At 41.5% G+C, this 23,710-nt stretch overlaps 1 protein-coding gene across 4 annotated transcripts in view; it reads right to left on the reverse strand.

The window, feature by feature from the left end:
* Nucleotides 1-1,988: 1,988 nt before the first annotated feature.
* LOC110986162 (glutamate receptor ionotropic, kainate 2-like) overlaps nucleotides 1,989-23,710 on the reverse strand; it is a 79,238-nt gene continuing 57,516 nt past the window's right edge. For all 4 annotated transcript variants that reach the window (XM_022247813.2, XM_087146256.1, XM_087146255.1 and 1 more), the window contains 12 exons: nucleotides 15,443-15,697; nucleotides 15,005-15,186; nucleotides 11,128-11,181; nucleotides 10,728-10,889; nucleotides 10,266-10,421; nucleotides 10,034-10,144; nucleotides 9,736-9,846; nucleotides 8,973-9,185; nucleotides 8,003-8,563; nucleotides 7,580-7,808; nucleotides 6,600-6,859; nucleotides 1,989-5,921 (listed from right to left, as the gene is read on the reverse strand). In XM_022247813.2, the coding sequence (XP_022103505.2) occupies nucleotides 5,757-5,921; nucleotides 6,600-6,859; nucleotides 7,580-7,808; nucleotides 8,003-8,563; nucleotides 8,973-9,185; nucleotides 9,736-9,846; nucleotides 10,034-10,144; nucleotides 10,266-10,421; nucleotides 10,728-10,889; nucleotides 11,128-11,181; nucleotides 15,005-15,186; nucleotides 15,443-15,697 (2,459 nt within the window). In that variant the 3' untranslated portion in view covers nucleotides 1,989-5,756. The remainder of the gene's footprint in view (nucleotides 5,922-6,599; nucleotides 6,860-7,579; nucleotides 7,809-8,002; nucleotides 8,564-8,972; nucleotides 9,186-9,735; nucleotides 9,847-10,033; nucleotides 10,145-10,265; nucleotides 10,422-10,727; nucleotides 10,890-11,127; nucleotides 11,182-15,004; nucleotides 15,187-15,442; nucleotides 15,698-23,710) is intronic.

Consider the following 23,710-nt stretch of genomic DNA (forward strand, 5'->3'; position numbering starts at 1 on the left):
CCCCTCTCCGGATGGATGCTCTTGTATGTACAGGTTTCTTGTAATGCAAGCCAGTTGGGGCGAACGGAGAACCCATTTTTCAGAATAGGAATCAGAAGGGAACGTTTTCTATGCCCTAGCACTTTCCTGAGGGATTTCGAGAGTCCAAGTCCAAATTTGACAGTGTTTAGTAAAATAAATTAAGGTTAACCCTCTGACCGTTTAATTATGTTGTCATTCATAAGTCGGGAGAGACTTTCCGTGGTGTTTGGATATAGGTTCAATATACGCGATGAAATGTCAATATGCACAAAATTGAGCAGAGACCAGACAGAACCTGTCCAATCAAATGTAAGGTACTGCTTTGGGGGCATTCCTGGGTGACACTGGGAGATCAGCTTTGACGATTTTCGATTCGAAATAGAGAAGGTAAAGCCCTTGCCAATTTATTACATTGTGCTTCAGAAATGATGCTTCATGGTTTCATTTTAGGTGGCAGAGATAGCAGGGGTATTGATTTAAACCACTCTTGTGACGTCACCCTATTCAGTAAAGTGTCAATTATTCTTAAGAATGTACAATAAACTGTAACATTAAAAGGGATATTGGTACGCTTGATACACATAGAAAAAGCACTTGTGGCATTAAATTACAACGTCAAACACCGTAAGAAATGCTCTTAAAAAGAATGTACAGTTTCAGATTGCAGTTTGAGAAAGGAATGTACGTTAATTGTAAGAATGTAGAGTGTGGACATTCTTCAAAAGCGACTTGATACACAAAGAAAAAATCACTTGTGACATTATCAAATTACAACGTCAAACACCGTAAGAAATACTCTCAACAATAAAGCAGATTGTTTTAGACGTTCAATACGGTTAACACTCAAATTATTTTTTTTTAGATTTGACGCTGTAAGGTTTTCTGTTGAGATTAGCGATTTTCAATTAAAGTGAACCGTTCCTTATGTTGCACTATATAATGTGTTAATGTGTCTCCTTCGTTTTACATACCTTTTGAATTTTAGTTTCATTTTTACATATCCCTTTCATTTTAGTTTAATTTCATTTCTTTTCCATTTTAAATTAGATATTTATTGCAATGGTAACATATAACTTTGATTATTTTTATCCCTTTTCTTTGTATTTATTTCAAAATCCACATGTAGCCACTTTACTTTCGGTTAAACCTCAGTTGTACCTCTTTCTCTGTTATTGAACAACTTTTAAAAACAGCTTCAGCAATTACAACTCATGTACAATTTTGCAAAAAAGATTAATCGTTTAGAAACTTACGTATGATAATTCCCAGATGAATGAGATGATATTCCAAATGCATGTATTTCCAAACCGAAGAATTTCCATTGGTGACTTGGTGGATTTCAAACTTAGAAGTACATACTTCTAAGGTTGTAAACGTAATCTTCATTTGAAGAGACAGTAAACTGTAGTTTTCAAATCGGTCACTCGGGAAACGTGCTTGGTGGTGGTGTGAAGGGCCCCTGCTCTGTACAGTCATATCGATAGCTTTTGCTAACTTAAATTCAGCGTATTTCTGCAACTAACATATAGATATAAATCCATATGGACCGTGCCATACACTGATGGTGTCGACTGCAGGTCTGCGTGTAATGTGTAAAGCATGTACTGTGCATGTGAATGAAAAATAGTTGTGCACCCAGCCGAGGAGTTCCTCAATGGCTTAATTGGGACAGGAATGAAGCTTTTATGTACATGCAAATGTCATAGCCAGCCAACGCTGGACAAATGGTGGATTCATCTCAAAGCATCAGTAAAGCCTTTTTGTTCTTTTGTACAATTGAACAATAGTGGAGGGGGGGACGTGGTTTAAGTCAGAGAAACGACTCGCCCACTTTTTCGTCGTTTCTTCTTAACGTAATGGGCAGTCTTAGGTGATTTGAAAGAAGTCCCTTTTTATCATATCCTTGATAAAAAGTGAAGTTAATCCTTTGCAAATTTAATTAAATTTGACCCCAAAAGGATGGAATCTGAATTTCATTGCAATTTTATTCAGTTTAGGGCTAGAAATAATGGCATTTGAAATTGCCTAAATTAATAGAGAAAAGGCAGAGTGTTTTAACTCGTCTTGATTGTTTTCTAAAAAATAGTGAAATTCTACGAAAATTTGAACTTCAAATAAGTAAACAATGTAGGGCAACCTTTCCTCATATATATTCCTGATACTTGAAGAGGAATTTCCATGTCATTCAGGAAAATGCAACTTAGCCAACTTTTACAGAAAAGGTAAGGCTTGAACCTTGGTCATTTTATTCAATTTTGGGCAAGACAAATTTTAATTTACCTGAAATTTGCAGAGGAAAACCAGGAAAAACTCTTGTATATTCTGTTGCTTTAAAAGGCATTCTCGGTGAAATTAAAAATGATGCTGAAGGTAATTTCTCATTAAGCAAAAAAGTTTAATTTTGATTCAAAACTATGCCAATTTACCTTATAGGCAATAAAAGTATAAAGAAAGCAAAGTTAACAGACAAAACAGGGAAGCAAGCAACAATCAAGCCAACTTTACTTCTTTATATTCATTCTGTAAAACGATTGCGATAGAGGTGCACCAGGCATTTCTAAAACGAAAACAGTACACTATGTCATACGCAGAATTTATGCATACTGCCAGAAGAAAGAAATCATTCAAGGATAAAACTGATCATCAATGAAACCGAAACTTCAGAAATTTCTAATCCGCGAAGGAACAACACTTTCCGTTCTATTCCAATTCCCTTTTGAAACAACGTTTAGGACTGTTCTTCTCTTTCGAAAATAATGCGAAACAATAACATAGCGTCTTGCTTTGTCGAGCATGGGAAAAGTCAGTAATCACATTTCATCATTCCAAGCGGAAAAAATAATCTCAAAGTGATTAGTATCAATACCAAATTGCTTAGTTGGCCCAAAATAGGAGTGGTGTGTTATTGGTATATATATATTTTTTTCGTTCTGCTTTGAACGTACAAACACTTTCAACGTCAATTACACACAAAGGATATATATATTCAAATCAGCAAATAATTTAGTTTTCAAAATCTGAAAAAAACAGCCTTAAGAAATCATGTCAGTTTCACACAAAAGGCTGATATGCCTTTAATTACATTAAATTAACAGATGTTTGACTTGAAGAAGTATTTTCAGTTGTGTTCAATTAATTCATGCACTCTTTAGCACGTAACTTTAGTACTATGAAACGCATCTGTACCAATACATTGACCGAACTAAAGTGCTTATGGCCCCCAAATCATAACAGTACTACACTTATGAAAAGAATGAAAAAAGGGTTCGCCGTTTGTTGTTATTTACTTTGTTTTGTTATTAAAGGGAAACTTTATTAAGGCCGGTTAATAGCGAGCTATTAACGCGAATTTTGAACGCGAATTTTGTGGCGTCAGATCAAATACTTGCATTGCTAATTCGCAAAAGTTAAACAGACTCCAAGTCGGGAGAAATTTCGATGCAAATTTTTTCGTGACGTCAAATTCGCTTCGTTTTAGCATTCGCCTGAAGCACGAACTGGCCTTTACAATATCTAGCACGAATGCACGCACGTTGGCTGTGACTATGGCATTCAGGAAAGTGATACCATTATTTTATCCCCCAGTCTGAGAGAGAGAGAGCATTAAGAAGTACCTTCATCCAAATGGGTGGGGCTTTTTTGCTCCAATTCGATTAACAGCAAAAATATGTCACATCAAAGAAATACTCCATTTACTCTCCTTTTTCAACCCAACTCTTCAACACCATAATTAATGGAAGTATTGCAATACACAGCAATTGTTGCCAGCAGTGAAACACCATATATTTTCTCCGAGCAATTGCGTATATTTTTTATATACATAGTAACACAAGAAATCAAGGTAGGTTGTAGAAAACTTACTTTCTTTATAAAATTTCTTTTGTAGCTTTTTACATAATTTTACATGCATGTACAGATTTGCACAGCCACTGGTTCAATGGGTGTGTATATTGCTGATACATAGGGCATGCAAACCAAAATATATATCTTTTAAATATCGAGCTACCGTAGCTTTTCCGTCTGTGCGTTTAACGAACGTGACACCTTTCCTATCTGACAGATTAGTAGGAAATAGATTTGATTTTTATGCAGTCCTGTCATATGTTCAAACTAAGCTCTGAATAAAGATCGTTATCCTTTTGCACATTTTCTTTACAAAAAGGTTTTCTTTACAGGTTTGCCCCGATATAGTAAATGAGAGCACAAGGTTTTCGTCGGTGTACAAAGGGATATATAACTGAGGGAAAGATCAGGAAATTCGTGCCATGTGATTCTTCTACGGGTAGCATCTTCAGAACCTCTAGTGCTCTTATAGCCGGTACCGGTATCGTTGCTATCTCATAATTTTAAGTTCAATTACAGAATAAAAACACACTCACTACAGATAGCCTTTTATCAGGCTTGGCGAAGGAAAGGTCCTTGTTAAGTGTCCAGAGACACGTGGTGATCATGTGATCAAAGATCATCATATGTACATCACCAAATTAATCAATCAGCGCAGATGGGGAAGATTGTGGAAGCTTGTATTCCTCCAAACAATTTGCATAATTCACTGATGATGAGGAAAGACTGAAATGCCCAAATGGGGGAGAATCACCGTAGCTTACGGTTGGTGGACCTTCTAAAACTGATGGTTCCTAGATAAATCAAGAGCCATCAGCAACATCAAAGATAGACAGCTGGTTCTCAGTATCGCTAGTTGACACTACCCTGTATCAAGGAGACTGCACAATCACTGAGTGTCGTCTGCATCTTTACAACGCTGCTTCATAGGTTCACGTTTTTTGCCGCCTAGACATGTTGGAACCTCTTGACGTCAGCGAATTATTAGTTTACATCTTCCTTCTCAATGAACTCCAGAAAAGTACATGGCCAGCCATGTTTTTAAAAAGTTTAATGTTGAGCCGATGATAATGTTTCATCATTGGTGGCTTTTGCTCGACTTTGAAGTTATCATTGCCCCGTCTAATATCGGTGATACCCTGTTGCAGACCTTTGGAGCTGCAGAGTCATCGTTTGTAAAATATTCTTGTCAAAGATTAGACTGACTTATTGTCCACAGTGACATTACATGTACTTGTTAATCCGAAACGACATTACACTCTCAACTGGTGACTGAGTACGCAGTTTGGGACTGTCACTAAAGGTGAATGATTCTGTTGTACAAGCCTCGCGACTGGGACGTCCTCTTTGGCAAAATGTCAACACCTTTGGGCTGCTTCCTTCAAAGGACACGGAATAAGACATAGTTCCAGCCAGCAATCGTTCCAGGTTCCAGCTGGCTATGGGAAACACCTTTCTAAATGGTCGTGGATTCATGTATACTTCCCTGCTGGATCACGATGCCTTTTAAGCTCCGCCGGAGAGCTTGCCTTGCGACGCTATGGGACGGTATGTATGTATTAGATGCAAATTTTGGAAGACCTAGACTAAAACTGAATACCATCAGCTATCAAGTGCTGCTCTGAATGAAAGCAACCGCGACACAAGAAGAGAATGATTTCCCTCTGATCGCTTCGTGCACATTCTGCTCTAGGCATTCACGTCCAGAAGAATCAGCAGGCTTCTTCCAAATCTCTCCAGTTTCTCACATCAGCTGGTAATGTGTAGTCTCTGCCGATCCCAATCTATATATCCTTGTTTTCTCCTCTAGCTGTAAATAAGGCTCACTGCAGATCTATCCACTGAGTCAACAGACCTAGTTTTAGTCAGTAATACCCTTAGTCGAGAAGTCATCAAGCTACCGTCTCTGCCATTTGTATGGCTTGTCCATTCATTCCCGACGCAGGGTAGGCTGCGGTGGGGATGTACTTGTGTTCTATTACCGGCTTACTATTCCGTCTTTTGTTGCATCGGCAGGCAAACCTCATCTCCGCCATCATCTCCCCGCAAAGCGATTTCTGTCAGCATAGGAGAAAAAATTAGCAAAACGTTGAAACAGTTGTTGACTCCTGCAGCTACACCTACGTATGGTTGGTGTAAGATAAATTGGACTTCTGTACTCAAGTGCTCAGGTCGGGAAATCCATAATCTAGACATCGCTGATGTTTTCCCGAATGACATATCAGCCACTAAAAACCAGTAACATGTCCCAAAAAGTGAAATTTAGCTGAGAAAATTTTGAAGTATTTACTTGGAAAACACTCAGCATTTTTCTGACCAGTCTCGTAGGGTTTGGGCACAAGGTGTCAAGTAATGTCCAGGTACAGAAGTCTTACGCTGAGCTCAGTATTGGTATCAGGAGACTGATCCCTAACTAAGATCTCCCGTGGTAAATGCCCAGCCCAGAAATGAGGGTAAAACACAGTCTGACAGGGAACATTCCCAACTCGCTGTGTTTTTAGTTGATTTTTGGTAAGTCAAAACATCGTTTCTGTGTGTATGTGTCAAACTGTCAAACTCTATTACGTGGAAATGCAGGAACTCCTAAATAGAATTTTCCGACAGGCATCCAACGTGCATTAAGGTTCCTCAATATCGTCTTTGTTAAGGATTCTAGACACTGGTTGTTGGTTCCAAAACTCCTTGAACTGGTTCAGCGTGCGTTTGGCTGGAAGGTAATAGCAACACTAACTTACGCTGTCAAGCGTAGCATTTTGCCGCGACTTCCACACAAACTCGGCCACGGCTGCCATGGCGCTGGCCACCAACCCTGAGATGAGAACCAGGAAGATGCCACCAATGTTCTTCACGCCCAGCTCGTTGGCGTCCTCCTTTTGGTTGGCGTTGTTGTTCTGGCAGTTGGCCGACTTCCACCACTGCTGCTTGAGGCGGATTATCGTCTCGTCCTCTTGGAGACTTAGGATGGCCTTGGTGATCTCGTCCCGAAGCGCTGAGCCTTTGAGGTGCAAAAATGTAATTACAGGTGAATGTTTATGGCAATTATCACAACGCTTCATGATCAAAATGACAACAATGCATACCAGCGAATACATAAACATCTTTCGGTTCCTATATTGGTTTTATCTAATAGTGGTTTTATCGAATCATTTTCATTTTCATGATTCTTCCATTTTTATTGTAAAGAAAATGTTTCTGCCATTCTATATAAGAGGGGAGAACGCGAAATTCCTCATGTGATAAGTGTGCTCCACGATTTAGCCAATCACGAAGGCCACGTCAAATTATACTGGCTAACCACAGGTAGTTAAATCCCACATCATTAAACCAAATGAGAAAGTCCCATGTCAATATCTATTTAAATGCAATTACTGTGACTAAATTAAGACTGGACGGCTGCATCTGGCCTGCCACTTGCGTTTCACATAGGCCTACAGCTTAATTACAAATTTTTGATTAAGACATTGCAGCTGCAAAGGTTGAAGAATCATGAAAAGCTAGTGTACCTATTGATAGACTGATCGAAGGAGACCCCATTGCTACTGCAATGGTACCACACTTCAGCCCAATAGAGCAAATCGCTACAATCCGGGTGCAACTTGCTACCATCGCAATAATGGCTTGTAATTCAAATCCATCGCAAGATTAGCCTGTAACATAAGGGCTGTTGGTACGATCTTGTTTGCAAGATCAGTTCAACATACTGATTGACACTCACCAAGTGGTGTGCCAATACCATAACCTCTGGAGTTCAGCAAGCCTCCAATCAGGGTCAGATTTTTGCAGTGCTGGGAGATACGGTATTCCGCTGTGGTGGACTCCAGCAGGAAAGCATAGTTCTTGGAGTTCAGAACTCTCTCGATCCCTTCGTCGTATGTTTTCGAGAAGACGTGTGGTCGGGCACTCATGAACTCGTACATTTTTTGGTAGGTTGGGATTTTCGATCGCTGAAAACAAGAAGGTATAGTACAGGTGAAGTTTTGCTAAAAAAAATCCTTGATTGCTATTGTGTCTATAAATAACAGGTGGGTGATTAAAGGCTAATTTGGTATTCAAATGAAGTAGGCTACCTTTGGAGTTTGTATGCAGTAATATCAATCTTTTCATTCAGCTGGTGCCCTGAAAACACTATTTTAATTACCCTGAAAAATGTTTCTGAGGATCCGCCGCTTCTTGTGCCGTATTCAATCTCTGTTTGCTTTGAGAGATCATCAGCACTGCTGATGGGCGACACCATCCGTTCTACCGTCAGGAAGGCAGCCAGGTTGGCGGTGTAGGACGACACGAGGATGAGGGAGAAGAACCACCAGAAGCCGCTCAAAACCCTGGTGGAGAAGGCTCGCGGGTTGACCTCCGAGCCCTGTTGCATGAGCCCGCCAAAGGAGAACCACAGGCAGTTGGTGAGGTTGAACTGGTTCCGGACCTCGTCGTATTCCGGGTTGCAGGGATGGGAGTTGTACCACTCGTAAGGGCTGAACCGGGCCAACAGGAAGAGGGTGATGCTAACCAGGAAGAAGGCCAGGACCACGTACAGCCAGACATCGAAGGAGAGTGGGTTCAGAAAGGAGAAGACTCCAGGGTTCTGGGGCTCGGGGCTCCGGTACAGGATGGTGATACCCAGATGCATGTAGGGTTTGGAGAAGTCGATGACTTGCTCCCTGCTGTAGGTGATGGTGAGTGGAGCCACTGCAAGGTCAGCTTTCTGCCAAGTGAAGCGTGCAACAGAGATTTAAAGAGAGCCATCACCGCTTGCTTATTGGAAACGACACAAAACTAGTGCATCATTACTTTGTGATCAGAAGCTGCATTCATTCATCTAAAACTAGAAAACTTCCCAGGTAATTTGAGAATATTAATATTTTCATTTATAGTAGTTGGGGATATCATGGACTTGTGTGAAGCATGACATACATGTAATAGTTCCAAAAAAGACGCGGCTCTTTTAATGGATTGATTATGTTATCCTAAATGGGTCACTTGAATTATCTTCATATCACTTGGACTTTTTGAACAGATATCTTATGATCTGGCGTCGGTGAAAGGGACTTTGTGAGCTCAACTCTGTCCGTATAGATCGATGAAAGAATGGTTCTTTTGGATTCAGTTCTTACCCTCTCCATAAGTTCCCCTACCATACCGTTCCACCTTCCAGATTCCAGTTCTGAGCCGTAGTTGTTGTCCTCCACCTCCACTATCTTGTAGGAGAAATGGAGGATCTCCGAGATCTTCTTCAGCATGTCAATGCAGAAGCCATAGTAACGGTCGTTGCCTGTGACCGGCACGCCTTCTTTGTCGGTTTCCCTGTACATGACGTACGGCTGCTCCTAGGGATTTGAACAGATGAATGTACAATTATGAGTGAAAGCAACTTGATCATAATGTCCCCAGGCTAGTTGCACATGCAGGGTTCGTTTAACATGACATTAGATATCATGCAAACATGACACGGGCCTCGTGGACAGAATTGTTTTAAACGCACTTTAGAGCGTCTCGCCAAGTGCACGTTACGGTCATGACGTCTGAAGTCGTGGGCTTTCAAATGAAAACTGTGAAAAAGTATTGATTTCTTTTGTCTGAGCTCGTCCCGTCTACTTGATTTTGATTTGTGATCGCAATGGACTCGTTTCGTAGTGATTCGACCACAGCTTAAGTTCTTCATCTCTTACAAGGATTCACCAACACTTGGCTATGGACGCATGAATATCGCCACTCAGCATCATTATCTAAACCCAGACTTATGTCGCTGCGGTACAGATGTAACATTTATCTTGAACGTAGAATAATCTTTCTAAGTTGTTCAATCCGGTCACAAATGATCCTTTGGAAGGGATCGTTATACCAATAAGGTGTATGTATGTGTTTCACGGCACTTACTCTGATAGTTGTCACAATTAGTGTCCTGTTGTAATACGTTGAAAGGTCACCAACGGTGGTTATATCTCGTGGTTTCAGGTGGACTTGCCTTGACGTATTCCAGAATCCCCTCTGAATAATAAATCACGAGCCAGTAAGATCAGACGACAATGGCCATAGTATAGACTTAGCATAGACAGTGTCGGTCTGGTACTATTATGAGCCATTAGTTAGCATGAGGAACTCAGATCGTGTCCTGTATTTTTTAAATCGTCGACATGCGTTTGCTGTATGTAGAGATGATCTGCTATCAATGTACCTGCTTCAATCCGCTCGTGTCAAAGAGCTCGGAGATGAATATCTTGGGATTATCTCGCCCGCCGTTGATGCTGAAGTTCACCTCTCCCGTCAGACCGTTCTTCAAGGTAACCTGGCAACGTGTCAAAGGTGTGAAATTGTCAGCATAGACACAGATTATGTGTCATACGAGACCATATTATGTAGTTTTGTAGCAATGCCGACTCGAGCACTCAAATTTGATTTGTTCTTACACTTTTGATGTAGTTGAAGAAGGACAGACCGTAGTCCCAGGATTTTTTGTGGCCGTCGAAGCAGGACAGACGCTGGAGAGACATATTTCGACCCAAATGCGATGTTAACGCCTCGGCCAAGACGTGCACAGCATCAATAATCAACATAGCCTCCGTCTGTAGGACATGGGATAAAAAGAGAAAGCAAGGTCCAAATTAGCTTTTAAGAACCGTCGGTGGTGGTGCAACAGTAGAACTTTTATTTGGGTTTTAATTTGAATGTTGTCGTCTAGACGTACTACTAGTTGGAACGTGGTTCTGAATTTATTCTTTGACCACAGTGACTTGCACTAAAGACACACAAAGTGTCGTTAGAATTCTACAAACAGTACCGCTTTCGTTAAAAATGCAAATGGTGCTGAATAGCAAACATTGTGGCATGCAGTATTGAAGCACTCGTCCAATCTTTTTCTCCAGTCTCACCGTTAATCCCATTTCCATGGGGTGTGTGTCGGCTTCGGGGAACTGCGAGCGCCAGTCCAAGGCCACTTGGTGGAACCTTGCGCTCTCCGTATCATGGAGATGGACGGCTGTGATGTTAACACCGTCTCCGCTGTATCGGGACATGTTAAGTAGAGTAAGGTCCTGTTCGAGATGAAAAGAGGAAAGCAAGGATCAATATCATGTAACTTTAAAAGTCTTCCAGTCTTCTTGCTCTTTTCAGTTATTCAACTTCAATACAAGAACATGAGGAAGGTTGCTGGGCATTTCTGTAGTTGATGTGGTGCATACAAACGGGTAAAATTTCAAAGTTAATTGAACTACAAGGTGAATTGTAGGTGGCAGAGGATCACTTAATGTAAACATTGTTATGCCTTCTTACCATTGACGTGAATAAGTAGTGATAATAACTCCGCAACATCTGCATCTCCATAATCTGTCAAGCAAAAAGAACCAAAATTCGGTTTTTACTTGCTTCTGAGAGTGGACGAGATTTGAAATCACACTCCAAATTGGGATTGCGTTTGAAATCAACTTCTTTGCTGGGCACGAATTTGGAATGTTAACGCACAATATAGACTGCGCTTGCTTTGGGTAATTATCATGAAATTTGAAACGGCCCTCTGATCGAACACACAACATGAAGGAATAACATACAACTGGTATTTATTGACTTTATCGAGCGGCAGTCTCAAACGTTAATTGGATAATCTTTTTGTTTTGAAATTCCCGAAGTGCTTCGAATGAGTAGTCTCGATAAGGACTAAAAGTCTTGCTCTCCGCTGCAGACCGGGAATTTCGTTCCAACTCTTCCAACCATTTCCGTTTGATTGACAGGCACTGGTGTGGAGATAGGCTCTGTTGCACAGAAACACTTGAATGTTATAAACATGTAGTAGCTGTTATCTCCAAATTCCCATCTTCAAAATTCCTCGGCTGATACGACACGAGAGACGCCTACATCCTATTCTGTCACGCTGAATTCTTATGAAACCGCCGCGCTGTCTGGCACGCATTGTACGCTGTGGTTAGACTCAACAATCTAGATCTTTGCTCTATTTTATAAGAGTGAGTGTGCGCATGTAGTTACGACAGACAGAAACACAGAGTCGTTACCGCCCTGTCTCGGTTTAGATCCACAGACACTGTACGTGTACAGGAAAAGAGCACATCATCACACAGAGCATAATCCTCCATTCAAGGCCCAAAACACACGGTTCCAAAAAGCTCAGAACTCCGGTTTGGTGCGCGCGGTACTGAACGAGGCCTGTATTAATATTTTAACAACTCCTGCTTGGTATTCAGGTTTTGGCGAAAGAGTTCGTATTTGACTTTTAACTTTTTTTCGAATAATTTTAATCTAAATGATACTTCTGTGACGCTGGTTTCTACAGAATGATTAATCGTGATCGAAACTGGCATCTCTTACTGCAGCACTTTACCCGTATAATGCTGCGTTTTAACTGGCACACATTAATTACTTTTCAATCAAATTATCATTTCGTGACTCAATGTGGACGGAAATGCACAATTAAATCACTGAACTGGTTCGAGTTGCATGCTTGTCTTTAGTACAAAGACGTAATTACGCATGCCCCTCTCACCGTCATTAATACCAAGCAATATGCGATCTTTAGTGCCTGCCACTTCAATCTGGGAAAGGGTTAATTGTTCTCGTTCGATGTAATTGTGGACAACACTAAATTGCATTGTTTTGCAATGATCAACGCGTGCTAAATTAATTATTTATCTCTTAACTACATGTATATGAGCTTGAAAAGTGCCATTTGAAATTGGATGTGCCCAGTATTATCTTCCTTAATTCCCTCAATTGTTTTCTTATTTTAAACGTCAGACATTTTTTTTAATGTCAGTAAATGAATAAGGAAGGGGCAGAGTGGAAAAATACAAGAAGCTGGGAAATGTAAGGGTACAATCTAATCTGGACGCTGACTGAAACGAAAGCAGGAGAGGTTATAAATGCACAATATAAACAGCGAAAATATCGCAAATGAAAATTGTTTACACCATGCCAGAGATAGAAGCATTGGATGCTATGTTAGGGGAATACAGCAAGATCGGCTGTCATCTGTCGGTAAGATCTTCACAGCTCCCTACTCTATGATCTAACTGGACAACAGGTCTGTTTCGCAATGGACAAACGAAATACGGCAAAGCCCTTGAAGGGACAGATAAAAACATAATTCTGGTAATTGCCCAGTGACACATTTTCGGGCATTCAATCCATCGCATAACGCGTTACAACTCTATATACCACAGACATGCATACAGTGACGGGCTTTTAAACGGAGTCTGCGCTGGCTTAGTGAATGCCCGTAATGGACAATCCTTTGGATTTCTTTTTAGGTCTCTGTGAGCAACATATATCCATAATGTAAAATAAGCCTCTATCCAAGTTTTGACCCCTCACAAACGTATTACGTTGGCGAGCCAGAGTTCATTAGTTACATTAATGTTATTATCAATAATTATTTCAGCTTTACAGCATGGTGCACTGAATTATCTCAGTTGCCTTTTCGGGAACCGAGGCAATGATCATTGACGATTAACGATTTCTGCCATCTAAAAAGCTTATTGTAAGAGATAAGGCCACATAAAAGTAATTGATGAGCGTCATTTAAAAAAAATCCGGGTGGGAGGGTGGTTTTTGTGTGTGCGTGTTCAGTTCAACAAGCATCTTTGCTGGATTGGAAAATATGACATAAATACTTCAAGATGTATTTTTGCGTTGGGGAGATGTTAATTATATATAACGGGTTTGCCCTTACCCAACGTATATTAATAAACACTTTATGCTCTCGGACAAGCACTGAGCATACAGTGTTTATTAATATACGTTGGGTAAGGGCAAACCCGTTAAGCGACCGAATTGTACAAAGCTATTGTTATGTTGTTGCCGCCTCGCCGGCTGGTCTGTTTTCCATAAGTTTATGCACGCGGCCGCAACCGGAGCCAGTAATTCGGATGCGGCTTGTACAAAAGCTGACGGTTTGGTGAATCTCAACCTCGTTCCCACGGGGTCGATCTTGCCGTGCCATGGAGTCGAGGTTTGGTGAATCTGCACTCGTTCATGTAGATGTTCGGGAGTACTGAATCAGTGATTTCCGAAAGTACCGTTTCCAAAGCGCATCACAGAAGGTCTCTAAATTTGAATGTGGGATCGTCCAAAAGGTCCTTTTTGCTTTTTTTAAATGGAACTACCATTGAATTGACGGAAAATGAGTACCAAAAAATCCTGGACGAGGACTGCGCCGTCTATCTATCCAAAGTATAGTTAAACAATTACATCGATGAGCTTAGATTAAAGGAGAAATTGATATCGTAGGTTTTGAGGCTCTCTTTGTATAAGGGAAAGACGCATGATGCTTTCGGACTCCCTCAGCAGGGCATCCCTTATGTACGCCTATCGCCCCCCACCGTTTCTTGAAAGTTGGATCCGCCTCTGCGAGGCATTCTTTATGCAAAGATCTTGACATTCTGTACTCGAACGACAAGCAAGCCAAACGTTCCCCTTGCAAGCTGACTACCCTTTAGCGCCCACTCAGTCAAGAACCACCGTGGCTTGGTTCAATATTTCCATGTCGACCGAGGGGACATGTCTGATGAAATTAGCCAGGATAAATTTGGTTATAACGATTGTGACATTCACTGGGAGACAGAATGCGTAGACTTCGTATCCAGGGGTTATTTAAACAGAATGACGAAATCTGTATGTCATTCCGTATTGCCTGGTTCACTCAGTCGAATGCTATATTCGTTTATTTATTTTCCTTCGAAGAGCATGGTATGAACATCAGTCGACACATGACGGAATGACGGGTTATTAACGTGTTGCTATTCTGCCGACTGTTTGCGCTCAAACGCCACAACACAATTTAGGGACCATCGCTCCTAAGGCGGTGGGTGCTATTTGCAGCTGAACTCACAAGAAAAATTGGTCTACATTTTCTTATTGACTGGTCTCTGATCACTGGTGGAACCGGGGGCAGGTGGATAACGGGAGCCGTGCCATTGTTTTGAAAATAAATTTTTAAGAGACGATTTTGGAGACTCTTTCAATTCCCTCGCTTTCAAAAAGCGTGTGAGGAGCCCAAATGTACAGCCTCGCTCCTAAGATGAGCAAGAAAAGGTTAAGTAACAAATTGCTATAATTTGGATTACCCAAGACACCCTCACCCCAACAGTTGTTTCTGGATCCGCACATTACCTCTGATGCCGGGGGGTGTCTGCCTCCTTACCTGCTCGAGAAGCAGTGGCAGCGTCTGGCTGCGACAGTCGATGATGATGTGACGGGCCCCAGACCGCTTGATCTCCTTCAGTAGTTCCCGCATGTCGGGCCGGGAGGGGATACGGTACACCGTTACCTTGACTTTCATGGGCTCTGCCGAGGCGTGAAGGACCTCCTGTAGGCGTGTTAGGGCTGAGCGAGAACCAGCGAGAATAGTGCCCTTTTAAACTTAGCAAAAACACAATATCACCACGATACTTATACAAATGTGAACTCAAAGAAATAAACATTTTTAATGAGAAACTGCTCTAAATTTAAATGTTCAATTAATCTCAACAAAACTGGCGGCTGGTTTGATGGTGCTGCTGTTTTGGTGTGTAAAATAGCAATAGTGAGACTGAAAATTAAAGGTCAAAACACCACACAACTCCTTCAGAAACTTTCTTACCAGACTCCTCCTCGTATACGATCGTGATTGTCGTCCAGTGGTAGGAGAGCACGATATCCTTGATAGCCAGGCTGATGTGCCTGTTGCTGGGATGGAGGTTGATGGAGGTCACCAGGCTTTCGCGCGCTTCAAACTCCCACCTCGTTTCCACGAACGGGACGTCCATCGACCTGCAGACCGACCCCACGGCCATGGCGCTATCCTGCGATGCCGGCCCAAAGATGGCGGCCACGCCCTTGGAGAGCAGTTGACAAACTGTTGGTGAAAATATATGAGGACATTCTGGAGGTTGTGCCTTGAAATGTTGGGTAGATTCTGAAAAATACATCACACCTTAAGAAGTTTGCACGAACTATATTTTTTCTGTCCGGTACCGTGTGTTTCCATTAACCTTATCCTAAGGAAGTTTGACTAACCTTACCAAAACCTATGTAATCCAACGACGTCTGACTATGTGTAATTCTGCAATTCCGTGTGCTTGCGTTTATGAGGTTTAAGTTCCCATAATAGATCTTCGTATAGTTTTGTGTTACCTATTAGATTTTTCAACGAAAAATTATACGATTGGTAAGGCATTCCAAATTGTAACTCTTTCCAATTGCTTTATTAATCTTTCGTATTGTATTTAAAATGAAGATTTGTATCTCAGTGAATCGTTTTAGTAGGCCTACTCTCAATCATCCGCATCGTTAAATGTGATTTGTCCATTCATGTTCATCGAAATGTGCATGATAGACATTGGATAATAATGCTTAATAGATGATGGAGAATCGATGCTTTGATATTCTTTGGGAAATGGATTCTATTTGGGATTTTAACGCTGATGACATGTATGGATAATGTCAAATATTTACAGGTTGAACGCAGGAAAGAGTATAGTTTTAAATATGTGTACCGGTATTAAATTTGAAATTTTGAAAGGAAGAAATCAATGTCGCAAATACCACGTTGCATCGATATAAATTTGGAAAGCTACAGAAATCTTGTTTGGAAAGTTATGAAGGCACGGTTCATCCCAAAGTGCGAGTTTTTTTCACACCTACGTTAATGTATATCGAAGTGATCAACCTTATGATATTCCCCAGAGACACGTGATTAGCGAGCGAGACTGCGGGCTTCCCTCGTCCCAGCCCGGGTGAGATTATCGGGATTACCGGTTTCCCCATAGCAGCCCCGAAACGTGAGTAATTGGTGCTCAGAATGTGCCGGTGCCATCCAAATCCATCCCTGTCACTTTGCGATGCAGGTTTAAATGGACACTTCTGACTTTTCTCGGGGTTCACCGGGGATTCACCCCCTCCCCATGAGGCTCATAACAATCGTCTCTGATTAATTATAGGCTCAAATCCTGTGGATTATTTAACTCAAGCTAAGAAACATCTCTTCAATTTGGGAGCAAGATGTAGGCGTCCACAAAATGTGGCTGAAAGTTCCCTCCCCCACGTTACTGAATAAAATGTGAGAATGCTGGAATGCACAGGTTCTTTGCTGCTTCCTTGCCTAACGTGAAGTCAAATTTAGGTGTTTTTTCATGTGGCTCAAAAAGTAAAGACCTACAAGTGATGCTAGTGTTTAAAAGGATGGGTTATACAAACTGACCTTTGGAAAAATTAGCATGTGGTAATATGCAACCGCGCGACAATGCATTTCGTTGAGCCTATGGGTCTTTCAAAATCGAGCAACATTCAATGACAGACAGTCGCTTTAAGGCGACGCACTTGCCGACAAAAATGCACAAGATGAAAGGAAAACAGGCGAGGCGGCTTTACAGGGATTGGACGGGCTTGTTCCTTAGATCTTACCCAAACGAAACCTGGCAGTAAAGAGACAACCATTTAGCACGCGATGACGGTCACCCATTCTATTCTTACAGTAGCCTACAAGACTATTGGGGAGTAGGTATTTGGGGTCGGCAGGAATAGCAAACGATGGGGTACGAGGCAAGTGCCCTAACTCTCGGAGCAGAATTGAGTCTCTACTACGCGTGTCAGCCTCGTCTGTAGGCTTAATGTTATTAGCATACCTTTCGCTGCAACTTATCCAAATGACTTGATTGCACGGCATTAAACTGCACTAAATTGCTTTCATTAAGCTACCTTCAATGCTTGTCGTGGCATGCAATTTTGTGCATTATTATCACAGACCAAGGTCATTCGAAATGAACAGAACATGCACATATAAGCATGCCCGACTTCAAGAAATAGGCATTTCTACACTGGAGTCTACATAGAATTGTTCAAGCTCGCAAAATGTATACTGAGTGCTGAGGCCGTGCATTTTGAAAGCAGCTATTTTTTCCAAATAGTTTGTAAACTGTTTGTTTCAGAGAAGATATCCTATGATATACAAAATGCAAAATAATCACATGAAATTTGTGATGGTAGATGGAGAAATGTGTTACCTTTGATCGATTGTGTTCTCCCTCAAACCAAGTCTGATGATTTTTCAACTTTGAATCAGCTTTATGGGCCATAATCCCTCATAAAATATTTTCAAAAGCGGCTGGCCAAATGGAACAACAAAATGACCATGTGTGCACAAGTGTCCTGCTCAACGAAGAGACGCATCTGACACACTCTATCAGCAGTATTTTTGAAACGCTGCGCTGTTGTGGTAACAACGTTGTGTCGAACACAAATTCCCCGAGCACATAACTACCGTTACGGAGACACATTTATGTTCTTGTTTACTGAGTCAATATTCGGCCCACACCCGAGGTTGGAGAAGAATGATGAAGTAAATGGACACCCTTGACATTCACATGCTGAAAAGCCTCTCTAAATTTCACAGAAGGGTGAACTTTGGAGGTATTTACCGAAGCAATTTTTTTCCGAGGCATTGGTGAGCTCGTGAATGGCGGTTGGCCCAATTTCCACAGGAAGCAAAGGGGATGTTGTGTTGTGAAAGACTGGAACCGTTTTCCCCCCAATGTTGGAAATGATGGGAAGATTTGTTTTCACATCGAAGAAACCGGGTGCGTTTGAAATGTTTACCTACAGCCGGATTACTTTTTTGTCTTTCATGCATTCCAAGCGAGGTTCGCCTCAAGCAAAACCGTCCCCAGGTATTTTGTTACTTCCTAATCTTCCAACAAAGTAATTGCATTTAATGTTGGAAGTAAGTTTCAACCAATCCAGACGTGTTTCTACCTCAGGCAGTCTTCAGTGAGAATGGGCCCGAGGGAACTTACGCGCCAACGCCAATCCGCCCGCATGAGCCTATGTCATGGCACATTAAGCCGCGGGCTCAGTACAACATGGCGTCCGTTATTAGCCCCTCCAGTTTCCTAATATCTCAACGCAACCTCATGTCACGGTCATGTGCATCCATGCCTGATAAATGCATGTCGTTGCCGTGACGACGGACCATGAAGAAGGGACTTTTCAGTGGCTCATTAAAGGTGAGAAGCCCATGAATGGACCAATGCGTAGGTGCGTATCATTGGGAAAATGTGTCCAGATACCAGACACGCGGACGTTCTTTTGTCTGTGTTCCACGAATGAATACTTCTGAGAGTACAATGACTTTTACCGGGCTTATCCATAGGTAGATCTATTCTTAAGTTTAAGATGAGCGCAACTGCTTTGATGTAATTGGGAAAAACATCGTAATCATTGTTGCGCCACTATCCACTCTCTCTCATTCTATTCAAGTGGGCCCACTTCATAGCCAGGGCCAAAAATACGGCCATTAGACCGATGATATATAGCCGCGTTTATTTTCTGTTAATCATGAATTATTGCCAACTATCGGCACTCACTGATGGAGATAAATGGAAGCGCGCCTCAGTACTTATTAAACTCGGCAATAAGTGCAGCGTATGCATCAACGGCTTTCCCCCGTGTGCACTAGTGCCGCACCCGTGGGTCTGGGAGCCAGATTAAACGGGGGCCATCCCGTTTGTTGCTAAGGTCAGTGGTATTCTGGAATGTGGGGTCGTAATTGATGCATTGCCGTCCTCACGTACTTGTAATTAAACTTCGGTCCCACTCCAATTGAGCACAGAGAAAGCAACAGTGAAACGCAAATGTACGGCCATTCTAATACAGACTCCAAATACACATCGTTAGAGTGCGTTGCGGTGAATATGCATATTTATTTGTAGACATGATTATGGGGAAACAATGGTGTCTAACAGCTACTGCCTACCACATACGCGACACCTACACTTCCAAGAGAATTCAAATCCTGTTTTCCTCAGACAAGAAAAAAGTGCCAAGCTACACAAGTATGCACGATCGAGGATTATAAAGAGGTAATTTCAGGGGAGCCTCCTGGGTGCCACTCCGGGTTAGATGATGTATTACATCCCATGGAGCCAGCGTAATCATTTTAACCCAAATTCGTTCACGAAAACAGAATGCTTGAACTCTTGTACAGAAATCAATTTACCTGCCAATTTGTGTGTATCTCTTAATGGGTAAAACTTTTTCAAAGACGTTAAACCCCATGACTTTTTAAACTCCATATCATCCAACGTAAGCATTGATGTGGAAGATGACACACGGGTGTGAAAATGGAAACGTGGCAGACGAAGGAAACTTTTGAAATTAAACTGTAATTTTCTTAGTGTTAATGGATTTCGACAGAAATCCGAGATAGCCGACACTCTAGCAGATGTCCTTGATCGTTCGGAGGCCGAGTTGAGTCTCTCACAATTGGCCGGCTGTGTCCATCATTGTCACCACCTCTCCATTGACACGATGCTCTCTGACTTTCAGCGGCTCAGCCAGCGTGACCACACCCTTGGGATTACACCAGAAATAATTCCTTCCCAGCGCCATGCGCTGTAGCTGCGCTGAGCCAACCAAACAGAACAGGCGTTGACACCTTGGAATTTCACGAACAAGTGATGATTTGTAGTCGTATTTAGTGCAGACAAAAAAACATACAGGACATGTTTGCTCCCGTAGATAAATAGATCTACAAAATAAATCACCATTTTGCTTTCAACTGCATGTAAAGGAAATTTTATAAAATGTGTTACTGGTATGCATACCATGTTCATGTTCCCGAAGATTATAAAACCAGTTACAGATGATCGAAATGGCTCATTAAAGTCTGTCACGGACTACCAGTACACAGAGGAGCAAGCATCCGTACAAATTTCACCTGCTGTTACTGAGAAAACACCTCCCATATTCAATGATTGAAACTACAGGGGTTGGACGATTTAGCGCAAGAGGCAGACAGTGGACTGAAAACATTTGGGGGAAAGGGGAAATGACTTAAAAATGAGAAACACAACTTGAACTCGATCTTCGTATAGACCACGCTCATGTATAGTTTGCAAAAATATCACCTTTTGGTTGGTTTTCGATTTTACCTCAAATTCGTTCAAAATGGACATCTGTCCAATTAAAGTTTAAATAGGATTAATTGTATTCTGTATTTGGTAGTCCGTGTATCTGGTGATCTGATAGCTTCGTGGAATTTTTAACACTTTGCGAATTATTGTTTTGCTTTTGTAGAGACAGCCAGCCATAGTTTTAGTTGCTAGTTGTTGGAAAACACGACTGTAAAGGAAATTTTATAAAATGTGTTACTGGTATGCATACCATGTTCATGTTCCCGAAGATTATAAAACCAGTTACAGATGATCGAAATGGCTCATTAAAGTCTGTCACGGACTACCAGTACACAGAGGAGCAAGCATCCGTACAAATTTCACCTGCTGTTACTGAGAAAACACCTCCCATATTCAATGATTGAAACTACAGGGGTTGGACGATTTAGCGCAAGAGGCAGACAGTGGACTGAAAACATTTGGGGGAAAGGGGAAATGACTTAAAAATGAGAAACACAACTTGAACTCGATCTTCGTATAGACCACGCTCATGTATAGTTTGCAAAAATATCACCTTTTGGTTGGTTTTCGATTTTACCTCAAATTCGTTCAAAATGGACATCTGTCCAATTAAAGTTTAAATAGGATTAATTGTATTCTGTATTTGGTAGTCCGTGTATCTGGTGATCTGATAGCTTCGTGGAATTTTTAACACTTTGCGAATTATTGTTTTGCTTTTGTAGAGACAGCCAGCCATAGTTTTAGTTGCTAGTTGTTGGAAAACACGACTGTAAAGGAAATTTTATAAAATGTGTTACTGGTATGCATACCATGTTCATGTTCCCGAAGATTATAAAACCAGTTACAGATGATCGAAATGGCTCATTAAAGTCTGTCACGGACTACCAGTACACAGAGGAGCAAGCATCCGTACAAATTTCACCTGCTGTTACTGAGAAAACACCTCCCATATTCAATGATTGAAACTACAGGGGTTGGACGATTTAGCGCAAGAGGCAGACAGTGGACTGAAAACATTTGGGGGAAAGGGGAAATGACTTAAAAATGAGAAACACAACTTGAACTCGATCTTCGTATAGACCACGCTCATGTATAGTTTGCAAAAATATCACCTTTTGGTTGGTTTTCGATTTTACCTCAAATTCGTTCAAAATGGACATCTGTCCAATTAAAGTTTAAATAGGATTAATTGTATTCTGTATTTGGTAGTCCGTGTATCTGGTGATCTGATAGCTTCGTGGAATTTTTAACACTTTGCGAATTATTGTTTTGCTTTTGTAGAGACAGCCAGCCATAGTTTTAGTTGCTAGTTGTTGGAAAACACGACTGTGACGTCACGGGAGCAGGAACAGATCCTAATAACTTGAACGAACGTCCTATACGCCTTGACGTACATGTCAATTGTATAGAACAAGTTTATAAAGCGACGATTTCTTCAACCGTGACGCTGACCTCGATATGGTTTTAAGTAGATTAGTACCTTACGTCTGAAATCATGAAAGGGTCCTAGGGCTGTTCACTTCTTATTGGCCAGCGTGTAAAGGTCCTCTGTAACATCGGCTCGATCAAACAAAACTAATTCACAAGTAGTAGTTTTTATACCCGACAACGAGAAAAGACTTCGAGCCTTTGCGGCCCCAAGGGAATACATACCTACCTACAAACAAACTCACACAATCATTTTTTATCGATATCAGCTGGGCTTTATTCCTATTAACAGCTTACGACTGTGTGTGGCATGGAATTATATCTAGACGCTCGCCCAGGGCGGGGGGGGGGCGTCCCAAGCACGAGAGGCAGGGACAGTAATAATGGTATATCGTGACAATCTACCTCCGAAGCAGCGCTCTAGAATCTGCCGAAGATATCTATGTCTCGGACCACCAAGAGAACGTGAAGCAGCGATATCGACGTCAAGGCGATCAGCATGATCAGATAAGACTACATCCGACAAGTCTACCGAGTATAAGGCCAGCCTAGCCATTGGCCAAGGGCTGCATCCGTTCCCATATGCTGAGTTACTGTTGGCTGCAGTCGTTGCTTTTAGACGCGGCCTGATAATCAAAGATCAGCATAATAAATAATAACAGTGGCCCCTTGGGACTTTGCATTTGCAAAAGGGTTAAACACATTCTTATTTCGATTGAGCACAAAAAATCTGGCACAGCTGAAATGGGATACCAGCGCACGTTAAACATTAAGGTATTTCATTTTCTGTTTTGGTACGTTGGTCGTACTGAGAAATAAGATATGGGGTTATTGGTTCCCTATATATACATAATTCAATGGCTTCTTGCGTTCATCAAGTTCCCGCTTAACCGGGCAGACAATATTTTCTGTTATGTCAGTCAATTAATGATGGTGTTTGAGCCTACTGTCTAGTGTTTGTGTTCAGTTTAGCGTGCTGATGTACATTGATGCCACAAATAATGGCAAAAACGCTTTTGTTAACTGAATGGAACATCTCTTGTGCGCAGCAATCCAGTGCTGCAGAATACCCGACTTTCGAGTTTCTTTGATATCATTCTAACCTACTCTTCATTTGGTTACGTCCATATTTGACTGTTTCGTCCATCTGGTAGTACATGTATACGCAATATTGACTGCTTGGAGCAATATCACTATTGTGAAACTAGACCCTTCTTTTACAATCCACTGAATGATTATGTTTTCTGTTTGATAGAACTCTCTTAGGATCACCGTGTGAGGTTGGTTTATACCATGTCTTAAAATAGTCATCTTTTGCAACAAACTAATCTGCCTGATAAACCGAACGCTAGTTTTGAAAAGTAATGGTGGATTCATGAGCACGTTTCTACGTATACCTAATTTGCGGACCTGCGGTTGCTAATGGTATACATGTAGTACTTTGGTTGCTATGAATATATGCCTCAGTAGCCTGTTGACAAAATAGCGCGAACCATGACACTGCGATGTCTTTACTGCTATGCGCGCGGCAT

Source organism: Acanthaster planci, linkage group LG15, assembly GCF_054643075.1.
Source record: "Acanthaster planci isolate LZ-2023a linkage group LG15, COTS_SCS, whole genome shotgun sequence".
Lineage (NCBI taxonomy): Eukaryota > Metazoa > Echinodermata > Asteroidea > Valvatida > Acanthasteridae > Acanthaster > Acanthaster planci.